The sequence below is a fragment of the Drosophila melanogaster genome, chromosome X (genome assembly GCF_000001215.4).
Source record: "Drosophila melanogaster chromosome X".
Lineage (NCBI taxonomy): Eukaryota > Metazoa > Arthropoda > Insecta > Diptera > Drosophilidae > Drosophila > Drosophila melanogaster.
The window spans coordinates 19,811,724-19,824,328 of NC_004354.4; the positions used below are offsets into that span (position 1 = coordinate 19,811,724).

The 12,605-nt window shown below is 39.8% G+C and overlaps 3 protein-coding genes across 3 annotated transcripts, besides 4 other annotated features; 2 read left to right on the plus strand and 1 right to left on the minus strand.

Moving 5' to 3' along the window:
- The first annotated feature begins 1,005 nt into the window (after window positions 1-1,005).
- SkpD (SKP1-related D) lies at window positions 1,006-1,661 on the plus strand. The gene has a single exon (NM_134513.3). The coding sequence runs from the start codon at window positions 1,078-1,080 to the stop codon at window positions 1,552-1,554; it is 477 nt and encodes a 158-aa protein (NP_608357.2). The 5' UTR covers window positions 1,006-1,077; the 3' UTR covers window positions 1,555-1,661.
- Window positions 1,662-1,995: 334 nt separating this feature from the next.
- Window positions 1,996-2,379: a mobile genetic element.
- A 406-nt stretch (window positions 2,380-2,785) lies between these two features.
- Window positions 2,786-3,052: a mobile genetic element.
- A 1,296-nt stretch (window positions 3,053-4,348) lies between these two features.
- SkpC (SKP1-related C) lies at window positions 4,349-4,977 on the plus strand. The gene has a single exon (NM_134514.2). It carries the CDS (start codon window positions 4,415-4,417, stop codon window positions 4,889-4,891), a length of 477 nt encoding a protein of 158 aa, NP_608358.1. The 5' UTR covers window positions 4,349-4,414; the 3' UTR covers window positions 4,892-4,977.
- A 3,545-nt stretch (window positions 4,978-8,522) lies between these two features.
- Window positions 8,523-8,624: a mobile genetic element.
- Window positions 8,625-8,924: 300 nt separating this feature from the next.
- Window positions 8,925-9,051: a mobile genetic element.
- Window positions 9,052-11,644: 2,593 nt separating this feature from the next.
- On the minus strand, window positions 11,645-12,357 carry SkpE (SKP1-related E). The gene has a single exon (NM_134515.2). It carries the CDS (start codon window positions 12,274-12,276, stop codon window positions 11,773-11,775), a length of 504 nt encoding a protein of 167 aa, NP_608359.1. The 5' UTR covers window positions 12,277-12,357; the 3' UTR covers window positions 11,645-11,772.
- Between the last annotated feature and the right edge of the window lie 248 nt (window positions 12,358-12,605).

Here is a 12,605-nt window from a genome sequence, read left to right on the forward strand (position 1 = left end):
ACGGTCGAACTCACACACACAACCCCCCCACCCTCCTGTTATTACCCCACCACCGCCACGCACACAAGCACAGACACACACGTCCCCGTCAGTCACAAGTCATTGGATGTCCTTCGTCCTTCGCAGCCGGCAGCTGCTGGCAATTCCCGGCCAATACAGCCAGACATCTACGCTTCAAATTTCAATATATTGAATAATACAGAGATCAAAGTTCTGGCCATGCACCCGTCGATTTTGAAGGACGAAGGACGATGGGCGGAGAAAACTTGGAATACATTTGGGAAATTGAAAACATTTGCGGATGCCAGCGTTTTGAGCTCAAGCGATTTGATCGGACTTCAAAAACAGGCCAAAAAGTGCTCCTCTGGGAGTCGTGTGGTGCCAGAGTCCTTCATCCTGTTCTACTCAATCATAAGGTGTAGCTATTGGCTATCCAAAACTGACACTTTTTTGGCCGAATTGCATCCGCATTCAGTTAAGTTTATATATTGTAGCGAAAGCAAGTTACACATAATTGGAGTATTTCGAATTTTGGTAACTGATTTCATGTTATACAGTGAAAGGGAATGTTAGATTCGCAAATGAGTATGTAGCAGGTAGAAAGAAGCAGGTATGCCCACGTCCTATCTCTTAAGCAGTTCAACTCCTGCTTGCTAAAGCAGTTCCCTCTGTTAAAGATATTTTGTACGTGGTTCTATTCGGAACTATTATTTTGAAATTTTTTAATTGAGCACTTACCCAACATTCATATATGTTTTAAAATTCATATTACACTTTTTTTTATTACACTTTTTAGGTCTGCTATAATGAATAACACAAGATTCGCGATTCTTAATAAGAAAGCTAAAGCGATCCTACAGTTCTTGATGTTCATTTCTACTGTGTAAACATTTGACAACGGTGTTTCCGCAGTGATCCCACCTGGTCACTCTGTTCTCACATTCTTTCATATCCTTTTTTTTTTAACTTTCGAATCGTCCAGTTGGCTCGTGCTCTATCAATCATCCCATCTCGTACTTCTCTCTGAATCACTCGTTTGTAGTAGTTTGGCAAATAGAAAGGCAAGGCAAACCGAAAATGGATGCTCCCACCATCAAGCTTGAGTCCTCGGATGGGGTGATCTTTTCAACGGAAGTCAAAGCCGCCAAGCTCTCCGAAACCATCAAGACCATGTTGGAGGTCTCTGCCGTGGAGAACGACGAGAATGCCGTTGTGCCGCTGCCCAAGGTGAACGCGTTCATCCTAAACAAGATTCTGACCTGGGCCTATCACCACAAGGACGATGATGACCAGGCAGCGGAGGGCGAGGAGTTGACCCCGCAAAGCCCACATGACATCTCACCCTGGGACGCCAACTTTATTAACGTCGATCAACCCATCTTGTTCGAAATTACAGTGGCCGCCAACTATCTGGAGATTAAGGGCCTAGAGGATCTCTGTTGCAAGACGTTGGCCAATATGATTAGGGGAAAGACTCCCGAGGAGATCCGCCAGACGTTCAACATCGAAGACGATTTACCGATCGATACGGCCGAGTTGGGCGAAGACCTGTGAGGCACAGAGAAGAAGAGGAAACTTCACCGGAACCTTACTTTGTTGAGAACTTTTTTGTTTCGCCTAGATAAATATACTAATATTATATAATATATATATATATATATACCAGTGTTGGAACAAGTACATTTTGTGTTACCTTAGAAAGGTGGCATGTTATGGACTATGATAAATAAATAAGGTTAGATTACAATCCCAGTGGCTATTCGGACCGATAATTGGTATCAAAGATAATTACCTTTAATCAATTTAGAATGAGAGTTGATCTGTACTGTGCTGTAGTCTTCCACGTTTTAGACTCTAAAAGGTAATAATTTTAATATATACAAAACGATGTATTTAAAATCAATTAAATAATGAAAGTGTGGATATATGTATAGTATAAACTATTTTTATGAAATATGCATATAAGATCATTTGGATGTTTGGTTCAGACTGGTTACGTGTAACGAAAAGAATTGATGGAAGGCAAGGGAACCTGTACTGGCGGATGCACGCTTCAGAATCCGGCTCTAGCTCTTTGGCGTTGTGGGGTGGTGGTCTATGCTTGCGACAAAAGAATATAGGAGTTAGTATACAAAATCGGAGGAAGCAAATTAATATATTCGAACGAAGATAGTTCAAGAAGAGAATGAAAGCATGAAACAATAGGTGTACCTATGACCTAGCTTTCCTTGAGAGCAATGGCTCTAGTGGCCCCTTATGTGCCCTATGTCCGGAGAAACATCAGCCGAGTTCAGTATTTTAATTTTTACATATTCATTTCTATCATTTGCTGACTAATGATTAATAACAATATTTATAGGAACCAATAATAAGTACATAACAAATTGAAATAAATTTAATTTGCTCAGAGTAAGGTGATAGATAATGACTTATGTAAGTTAAGAAAAAAAACTATAATTAAATAGACGTTAAGATGACTAAATATAATCTAAAAAAAAAAGAATAAATTATTTATTTAAGTTTTTCCATATTTCAGTTTTTTTTTTCAGTGTTGTTGTTCTTCACGATATTCTTGTTTTATAAATTATTACTTTTTTTTCAAATCAGTTTCTTTAATCAGTAAAAATTAAATGTAAGTGAGTGGGTTGCGGGTAAGGTCGGTTAGATTTTAATTAATATTTAATAGCTTATAGTCTAGCAATATAATTAGGGTTCAAGCAATTGTTCTCAGTGTATTCATTTGTCGCGTTAATCTGTATAGAATTTGTTCAACTTTGGGAAAAACAAGAGAGAATGCTATAGTCGAGTTCCCCGACTATCAGATACCCGTTACTCAGAAAAATCGATAGATATAAAAAAAAATTATAAAAATTTTAAAAAATTATTCCAAAGTGTGGGCGTGACCGGTTGGGCGGTTTTAGGGCGTTCGAGTGGGTGTGGCAAAATTTTTGTTTTTATCAATAGAAATTTACGAGACTAATAAAAATTTGAAATAATATCAACACGTTTTTCGAAAGTGTGGGCGTGGCAGTTTTGTGCGGTTTGTGGGCGTGGCAAATTAAATAAAAATTAAAAATACAAAAGTAATATAAAATAAGTCTCCTCCTTGGGTTCACATTTAAAGGAATTATTGCGAATAATTCAAATATTTGCGGATATAATTATTCAGAAAATTTCTCTCAGTGTACATTCGCAGTTTGATATCTTTCACGCAAGTATAGGTTTAGGTCCGATAGAATTTATCAATATGTTTACTTCAGCAGAAACTTCTCCCTCTGTATTCATGTCTTCTAACCCTAAAATTATTCTTGTCCACATGCTCACTTTTTTTAATTAATATATCTTTTAAGCATTTAAATTAAATACAAATCTTAGGGTTTTGGTTTATGTGCGGCTGCTGTCAATCGATGGGAAGGGGTGATCCCCGGGACGGCTCGAAAAGGGTGCTCCACAAGACGGCATGACTCGAGTTCATTTTTTTGCTGACCGCCTAATAGGTTAGAGCCTTTGCGTCAACTGGCACACAAAAAAAAAAACTTAAATCGCGTTCCGTTTGGCGGCTAGGAAAACTCACTCGAATAATGGTATTTTCGCACTTTGTTTTTGCTATCCAAAACGGACACTTTTTTGGCCGAATTGCATCCTCATCCTCGTATTAAGTACGTAATTAAGTACTAAAGCTAGCAAATCGAAATTCTTCTTTGTATCTTGGATTTAATATTAATATATTATTTTGGAACTCGGTTCAAAATACAGTTTTACGGTAACTGAAAATTTTGATTCTGTTAAGTGTATATATTTTATGGAAAGCAAGTTACACATAATTGGAGTGTTTCATAAAACAATAATAATACAGTAAAAGGGAATGTTAGAATCGCTAATGAGTATGTAACAGGTAGAAAGTGCCTTCTGTCCGTCTGTTTTTCAAATGAAAAAATATATATTTAATTTAAAGTTTTTTTGAAAAATTAGAGCAAGTAATGTAAGCCCACGTGCTATTTTCCAGTTCCCTCTGTTAAAAATATTTTTTACGGGGTTCTTTCCGGAACTATTATTTTGAAATTTTTTGATTGAGCACTTACCCAACATTCATATAGGTTTTAAAATTCATATTACACTTTTTTTTATTACACTTTTAAGGTCTGATATGATAAATAAAACACGATTCGCGATTCTCAATAAAAAAGCTAAAGCGAATCTACAGTTCTTAATGTTAAGACTTCCAATTTCTAGTGTGTACACACTTGACGACAGTGATTCCGCAGTGATCACATCTGGTCACTCTGTTCTCTATTCTTTTTTCTTTGAACTTTCGAATCGTCCAGTTGGCACGTGCTCTATCAATCATCCCATCTTGTTCTTCTGAATCTCTTTGAACGTAGTTTGGCAAATAGAAAGGCAAGGCAAACCGAAAATGGATGCTCCCACCATCAAGCTTGAGTCCTCGGATGGGATGATCTTTTCAACGGAAGTCCGAGCCGCCAAGCTCTCCGAAACCATCAAGACCATGTTGGAGGTCTCTGCCGTGGAGAACGACGAGAATGCCATTGTGCCGCTGCCCAAGGTGAACGCGTTCATCCTATCCAAGATTCTGACCTGGATCTATCACCACAAGGACGATGATGCCCATGGAGCGGAGGGCGTGGAGTTGAGCCCGCAAAGCCCACATGACATCTCAGCCTGGGACGCCAACTTTATTAACGTCGATCAACCCACCTTGTTCGAAATCATACTGGCCGCCAACTATCTGGAGATCAAGGGCCTAGTGGATCTCTGTTGCAAGACGGTGGCCAATATGATTAGGGGAAAGACTCCCGAGGAGATCCGCCACACGTTCAACATCCCGGACGAAATACCGAGCAGGACGGCCCAGTTGGGCGAAGACCTGTGAGGCACAGTCTCTTTCGGAGCAAATCCGGTTGGGACACCTGGAACCTTCCTTTGTTGAGAACTTATTTGTTTCACCAGAATAAATATGATATTACGAGTATTTTTGAAAGCATATCTATTGTATTTTATCAACATATTCAGTTTACAGTTTACTTTGGCAACAAGAACACATAAAACATAACTTTTTAAATCGTTTCATGTTCGCTTGGGCTAAAGGAGTGCTCTGGCTCTATTCCCAGTTGATTGCCACCAAGCCGCCCGGGGATACAAGCACACACCACACACCACACCACACACCGACCCACTCCACTCCATAGCACCCCAATCCCGGAATCCTGGTGCTCCTTAAGCCGGTTCCTGATTTGGCAGCCACGCTAATTTCCAAAAGCCTTGGCCGTTGGCGCTTATGAGCTCTGCATCCATGAAGTTCGCATTACGTATGTAAAATAGTGCAGAAAACCCCCAAATGAACCCAAGCCCAGGGTCCCAATCCTCGTATTCCAAACCCTTGGACACAACTTACGCACTTTACATACCGTTGCGGGGTGGGGAGGCGGGTGGTGGGTGGCAGGAGGCTGGGCAATGTCCTTTATTGTAAGTTAAGTTGCTGCCCACACATCTGTGTGTGAATGTGGGAGGGGGCGGCCTACGGCTTGCCACTCGCCTTTCTTCGTCCGTTTCATGTGTGCTTGAAATTTAAAATGCTCTGTGGAAATTGGTTTAGTCATGTATGTATGTATGTATGTATGTATGTGCCCAGTGTGCGTTTGTTTGTGTGTGTGCTTAGGGGGTGAAAGCATACACATACAAGAATGTCAGGTGGGCGTATGTGTGTGCGTGTATATGTGGCCATTGGTTTTCCTGCATAAACATAACAAAAATATAGCCAAATGTGCCACACTCGACTTAAGATTCTCAATTGTAAAGTACGCAATGTATGTACATATGTATACATATATTTATGGAAATATAAAAATATTAATATCAAAATTTATTTACCTTGTGCTCTGTAATTTGTTGAAAATTGAATAAATTTCAGAATGGTATGCTATATAGCTGCTCAATAAGAATAATAATGCAGTGGATATAATTATATGTTTGTTCTAAACGATATAAATATGTACGTTGTATCATTATTATGAATATTATCATCATTATCAACTTTACAAGAAATGCACGTATATTACACTTCAGTGAGAAGACACTATCCAAAATGTGTGCCAAGTGCTGTCAGTTTTGCCCCACTGTGCACCACGCCGCACAATTGCCTCGGGCGATTGTTGTTGCTAACTGTGTCGGTGATAGCGGAGCGAGCGGATAGTTTGCTTGGCCATAAGTTGTGAGGCATCCTTTGTAGTTTGCAACCGCATACCCATTTCATCAGGCATGCTTGTACATACATACATACATACATATGTATGTACATACATAATGGGCAAGTCGGCGACACACTTCGAAAGGATTAAATTCTGTTTTAGTAATTAAGTTGAAATTTATAATCAAGCCGAGGGTGGACCAGTTATGTACAGGCCCATCGACATATCCCAGTTTGGCCAACTTCTGGTCATGCGTATGCGTGCTTCTGAGCCACTTTGTCTTGGCCAAAGTAGTTTTCAAGTTGTGCTGCTGCGGCTGCGGCTGCTGCTGCTGCTGCTGCTGCTGCGACTACAGACAAACAAATGGAAAGTGGAAAATGGAAAATAGAGTATGAGGTATGCCCACCATGCCAGCCACGACTCTGGAGTGAAAGTTTTCGCCAGCTCTTTTTTCTGGTAACTTTGGCATTCGCACGCCTCAGCGCATTCGCAATCCGAGTTCAAATCCATAGCATACTTTTGCGGGCGGCATGTTTAATTTATGGCCGTAAAGCGCATGCATGTGTGTGCGTGTGCGTGTGCGTGTGTACATGCGGATGTGTGTGTGTGTGTAGTTTTCTTTACGCTCTTTTAAGGTGGACCCAGTGACTTAGTTCCCACAGCGAGACAGTATATTTTATATTTGGGTTGAAGTCCTGCCCAGAAATGCAAAATCACGGCAAAATTCTTGTTTTTATTTATTTATTTTTATTCTTTAGCCTGGCAGTGACAAGCGGAGGCGACACTGATGCACTGCAAAAAAAAACAACAACCAGTGCTTGGACATCAAATAAAGGAGAAACTTTAAGCACGTCATGAATTTAGCTCATAGGTACTAGCATTGTTTTAATTGATTTCCCATGAATATATGTATTTATTATATTTATGTATATATTTTAATGCCTTTAGCATTGAAATACAATACCGATGACTGCGTAAGATTTCCGCATTTGCCGACCTTATTTCTCAGTGCACTGGTCGTGGCCAGAAATCAAGCTCTCATGAAACACCACCAACACCAACACCAAGCATCCAAATGGGGTGGACTAAAAGGGTTGTCTTGTCCTTGTCCGCCTGTGACGGCCAGCGAAAGTTTTACAGAAGAAAATCATTTGATAAGAAGGACGGCGCGATAGGGCGAGAGCGCGAGCGAGAGCGAGAGAGGAGACAGCTCTTTTCGGACACAATTTCCTACTTAAAAAAAAAAAAAATAAAAGAAAAGGAAATCGAAAGGGGGCATCTGGTCTGTCAACTACATAACATTGCGAATGAAAATTCGAGGGAAAATTTCCCTTCGCTTTTTTTTCCCCCCTGCGCTTTGGGTCGTTTATTTTTTTTTTAGACACAGATACATACAATTTGATTTTTATGTAATTTATCATTTTCCTACTGGCGATTTCTGCTCTACAGTCGCTCAAAATGCTTCTTCTTCGAGGGGTTTGACCATCAAGTCAGATGTGAAATGTGGAGTTTGAGTAGCAAATATGGAGCTGCAGAGGGGAAGGAATCACAATAAATAGATGTATATATGTATATATATGTATGTACATATGTGTCTGGACCTATTTTAATGATATATGCATATGCAGGAACAGGAAGACGAGCTCTGTTCCTGCCATTGTGTACTTTACTTTCCCTCAGCAGTTCAGATTCTAGGGCAAATGCTAATCATGCTAGCAAGAGCTCGGAAAATATGACAAAAGTTTGATTGATTAAATATATTCCTTTTAAATATTATATATATATATAAAATAATAAAAAATATATTATATGAAAAAGTGGGATTGCACACAATATAATATAATAATAATAAAATATGGCTCAAATTTCATGATCAACAGGAAAATCAGAAACTCTCAGAAGTCCACGCACCTTACAACGTCATTCCACAAGTTATTATCTTTCTAATTGCATTCAACAATCTTTCGGACTTAAAGAAAGGGAAAATATGTATGTACCTATTAACTTGGATACCATTCTTACTGAAATAAGTAATTGGTGACATAGACATATACACATCTCTGCGAAAAACACAATGCACAATGTGCATTGCACATGCCAAGTTTCAATACCAACAGCAAATATCACACTCTTTTAGTTTTAGGTTTATCTTTTGGCACAAAATACAAGTATAAAGCTCACACAAACAAACTACATAAATCGCTAAACATCATGGAATGCTTATCCAGCGGCAGATACAATAGCCACCCCACACATAATGGTAGAAATAATAAAAAGTCTGTGCCTTTCCGAAATAGACTTCGCATTACCCATTGTTTTGAGTACGAAACACCGTGTAAGCGCGCGAACAAGGCACCCTTTATCTTTGCTTACATAATGCTTTGTCCACCGCTGACAAGTGTCAGCGAAATCAATGTACTTTTTCATAACTTCTAACTCCTTATCCGATACCCGATACCCATACCGATACCCGAATTCGGCCATCAACCAACGCATCATAGCTTGCAACAAACTTAACCTATCCATCTCCATACTTTATAAACATAAATCAGCCATAGCAGACATAAAGTAATAGACACCCAATTTTGCGGACTAACAAAAAGCAAGCACAAACAAGGATACGTACCTACAATAAACAATTTTTACAAATCAAGAACCAACTTAAGAACAACAACTATACGCTACTCTACACAGACGGTTCTCGAGACAAGGAAATAGTAAAGGGATGGAGGAGGAGTAGCCCTCATGGCCTACACTGAAGGAAGGGAGTGCGACCTGGCCTTACATCCTGCTCACATCCTGGCAGTCCCGTTGAAATAGTAGGCAATAACTACAGAAGACGAGGCAATCAGTGCTTCCAAGCTACTCCTCAGTATTCTCAGCAGAAGCTATCGTCATCTTGCAATAGAAATAGCGCTAATAGGAAGAAGGAAAAGCTACATTCGCTTCGACTCCATTTCAACAGCATAAATAACACAACATTCTTCGTCTCAACGATCTGCGATTTACTCATTGATCATGCTCCTAAAAAAAATGCAGTCACATTGGCATCGAATACGCAGACCTCACCTTGATAACTATCCCAAACTTCAACAGCACTGATATAAACAAATCCTTAAAAGCAAGCATTATTAATGACAAAGCCAATTACATGATAAGTGCATATCCCTGATACCAATCGATAACACCAACAAACTAAAACATATCTGATTATATCGAGCACTGCAAAATCTGTGATATACCAAGAAGAGATCTCTCAAAAATTATAAAACTTCGATTCTTCCAGCCAATCAACAGTCAATGCTGTTACTGCAATATTGACACCATGACAATGACCCACATTCTACGAGACGAGACGATTGCATCGCCCTCCAATCACTTAGATCCAGCAACTCGAATTCCAAACTTAGAGACAACTTAAAGACCCTCAACACACCTGAAAGTCTCCAACATCTGCTTTAATATCTGGAAAAAGTCAACATAATCAATTTGCTATAAACACAGTTTCGTAATACGAAACCCTCAATTGTTAATCACAGTATGTATATATATTGTAAATACTTGTAAATAATTGTAATTGTAAGTAGATATTAAAGAAGTCCGTCTGAAAGCGCCAGCAGCTATAGAAAAAATATTATAAATATTGTGGTGTAAGTTTAAAACTTTTGCCTACAATGTACAAATAATAAAATAAAAGAAGTCTTTGATTAAGCCAGTCAACGTTATGCTCATTCCATTGCCGGTCATGAAAACCCACTTATAAAAGACCTGCTAAAAAAAATCCTTCAAGTTCACACGACTAGCAGCAAGTAGATCTTAAAATGTCTACCTACCAACATACAAACTATCTATCTATCTATCTATCTATCTACTATACAAACTATCTACATTGCTACGAACCTATGTACCAAAAAATATTATACCTTAGAAATAATTGGAAGAAGAAAAGCTCTTTATAATTATATAACCATAAAGAAGGAACTCTTGCTGTTCATTGTAAATTTAATGTAATACCCAAATAAACACTGACTGATGATCCTTGACGAAAAAGACCCTCCTCCAATAACAACTTACATGTAATCCGGGAGAATTGACCTCTTGACGAGGATGTATCCCTGCTGATCCTGACGTAGCGCACATGGAGGAGGCCACCCACTAGGAACTGAACTAAATGATGGATCTGTAAGAGAAGAGATACGATAAGGATCAATATGAAGCATAATACATAAAAATAAAAAACAAAGCTGACTCGCTGCATCAATGTATGCAAGTATGCAAGTCACATTTATGAAACTCTTGCCGCGGATCCTTTGAGTTGTCCTCTACTTCAATGCCCAGACGAATTCTGTACGGAAAGGACACAAGATGGATTAATGAGTGGCGAAACATGATCGAGCCTAGTCAACTAAGCTACCAATTATGTCCTAACAACGCCACTTATCTGTAATAATCTTCAACTTCAATTTCAATAGAAAGTGTGCTTCTAATGATGCTCCCTTGCTGTTTTGAAACCTTGCCGCCGTTTTGCTGCTCCATTGAATTGTCGAAATCGCACTCCATGTATTTGACATTTTCCCGCAGCAATGAAACATTGTCAAAAATCCTTGAAAAAGAAGGGAATAAATAAATAAAAACCTAAATTATATGTTACGAATCTGTGCACTACGTGGCATCCTCCTGGTCCTCCTGCGCATAACCGCAGCTACTAACGGCGAATCCATGCCATTCATCCCCTTATCCCTCGTCGTTGATGACCATATCCGCGGTGATTCTGCTTTAGCAAGTGGTAATTTTCGTGCACTCCATAATCGTCCTTCTGCCCAAAATGACTCCTCCAGGTGCATCCAAATGCGTCTCAACAAGGCCTATGATTGCCCATTTCTTGGCACTCCTTGATTGTCGAACGCCGTCTTCATGCCGCAGTCATCGTTGGTCTTCGAGGATCACCGGCGCACCGGTCTGCTGCTCGCCAAAATGCAGAAATTCTTTGGCCACAGACCTCCATGGTGGTAGCGGTAAGTAATCTCCATAATACGCAAAGAATACACTCCTTTACCAACAACACACATCCGGAATCAAGTCGATGAAAGACCAAGAAATGCACAATTAATTAATAACCATTTTGAATCTATCTATCTTATACATACATACAAACGAATGTGGCTCCTAAAAGTTGCTCAATCTGAATTACTTTCGCAAAGTCTCAGCTTCCCTGAATTCACATTATGGCCTGTGGCAAACAACACAGACTACTTACTGCACATAAGTTAGTACATACGTATGTACACACATATGCATTGATGTACAAAGTTGCCAGCCAAAATATCACTCTTAATGTCGAAGAAACCAACTATTTAACGTATGCACATTTAAGCACGACGATGCCATTTGCTACACTTACATACAAATGTTGTGTGAACAGAGAAAACAAAAATGGTACCTTCTCCAACACTGGCGGCAGTATATATTTAGGTTAACTCAAAATGTTCTTATTCTTAACTAAGTAAAAAATTTCTTCTTCATTTGCAGGTGTCCAAACTAAAATACGGTCAACAGTCCCAGCGGCTCAGAAATCCATGGGCCACAAAAACAGGTCTTTCCATCTCAACTCCCCGTCCACGGATGGCGAGACGTCTTCCGGAATGTTGAAGATGAAGCGGATCTCCTCGGGAGTCTTGCCCCTAATCATATTGGCCACCACATTGTAGGTGAGTTCCAGTAGGCCCTTGATCTGCAGTTGTTTGGCGGCCAGTATGATTTCGAGCAAGGTGGTTGAATTGACCATCAAGAAGATGGCGTCCCATGGGGAGATGGCATATGGGCGACGTGGCTTCAGCTCCTCACCCTCCGTTGACTGATCATCATCGTCCTTGTGGTGATTGGCCCAGGCTAGAATCTTGCCCAGGGTGAACGTGCTCACCGAGTGCAGGGGCACGATGGCATTCTCGTCGTTCTGCACGGCAAAGTGATCCAACATGGTCTTGATGGTTTCGGAGACCATGGCGACTCGGACTTCCGTCGGAAAGATCACCCCTTCCGAGGACTCAAGCTTGATGGTGGGAGTAACCATTTTCAGTTTGCGTTGCCTCTCAATTTGCCAAACTACTTTAAAAAAGAGAGTCAGAAGATGCGATAATGAAAGACCACGTGGCGCCTAGACGATTCGAAAGTTCAACGAAAAAGGAATAAAGAATAGAGTGACCAGATGGGATCACCGCGGAAACACCGTCGTCAAGTGTGTACACACTAGAAATTCGAAGTCTTAACATTAAGAACTGTAGATTCGCTTTAGCTTTCTTATTGCGTGCCTTGTGTTACTTATTCTGAGTAGTAGCCGTTTATAGCTGTTTTACAAATTATAATATCCATATGAATCAATCAAAAAGTTCACTTTAACAG

Excerpts from the sequence above, each read along its gene's own strand:
- SkpE (NM_134515.2), bottom strand. The coding sequence starts at position 12,276 with ATGGTTACTCCCACCATCAAGCTTGAGTCCTCGGAAGGGGTGATCTTT.
- SkpC (NM_134514.2), top strand. The coding sequence starts at position 4,415 with ATGGATGCTCCCACCATCAAGCTTGAGTCCTCGGATGGGATGATCTTT.
- SkpD (NM_134513.3), top strand. The coding sequence starts at position 1,078 with ATGGATGCTCCCACCATCAAGCTTGAGTCCTCGGATGGGGTGATCTTT.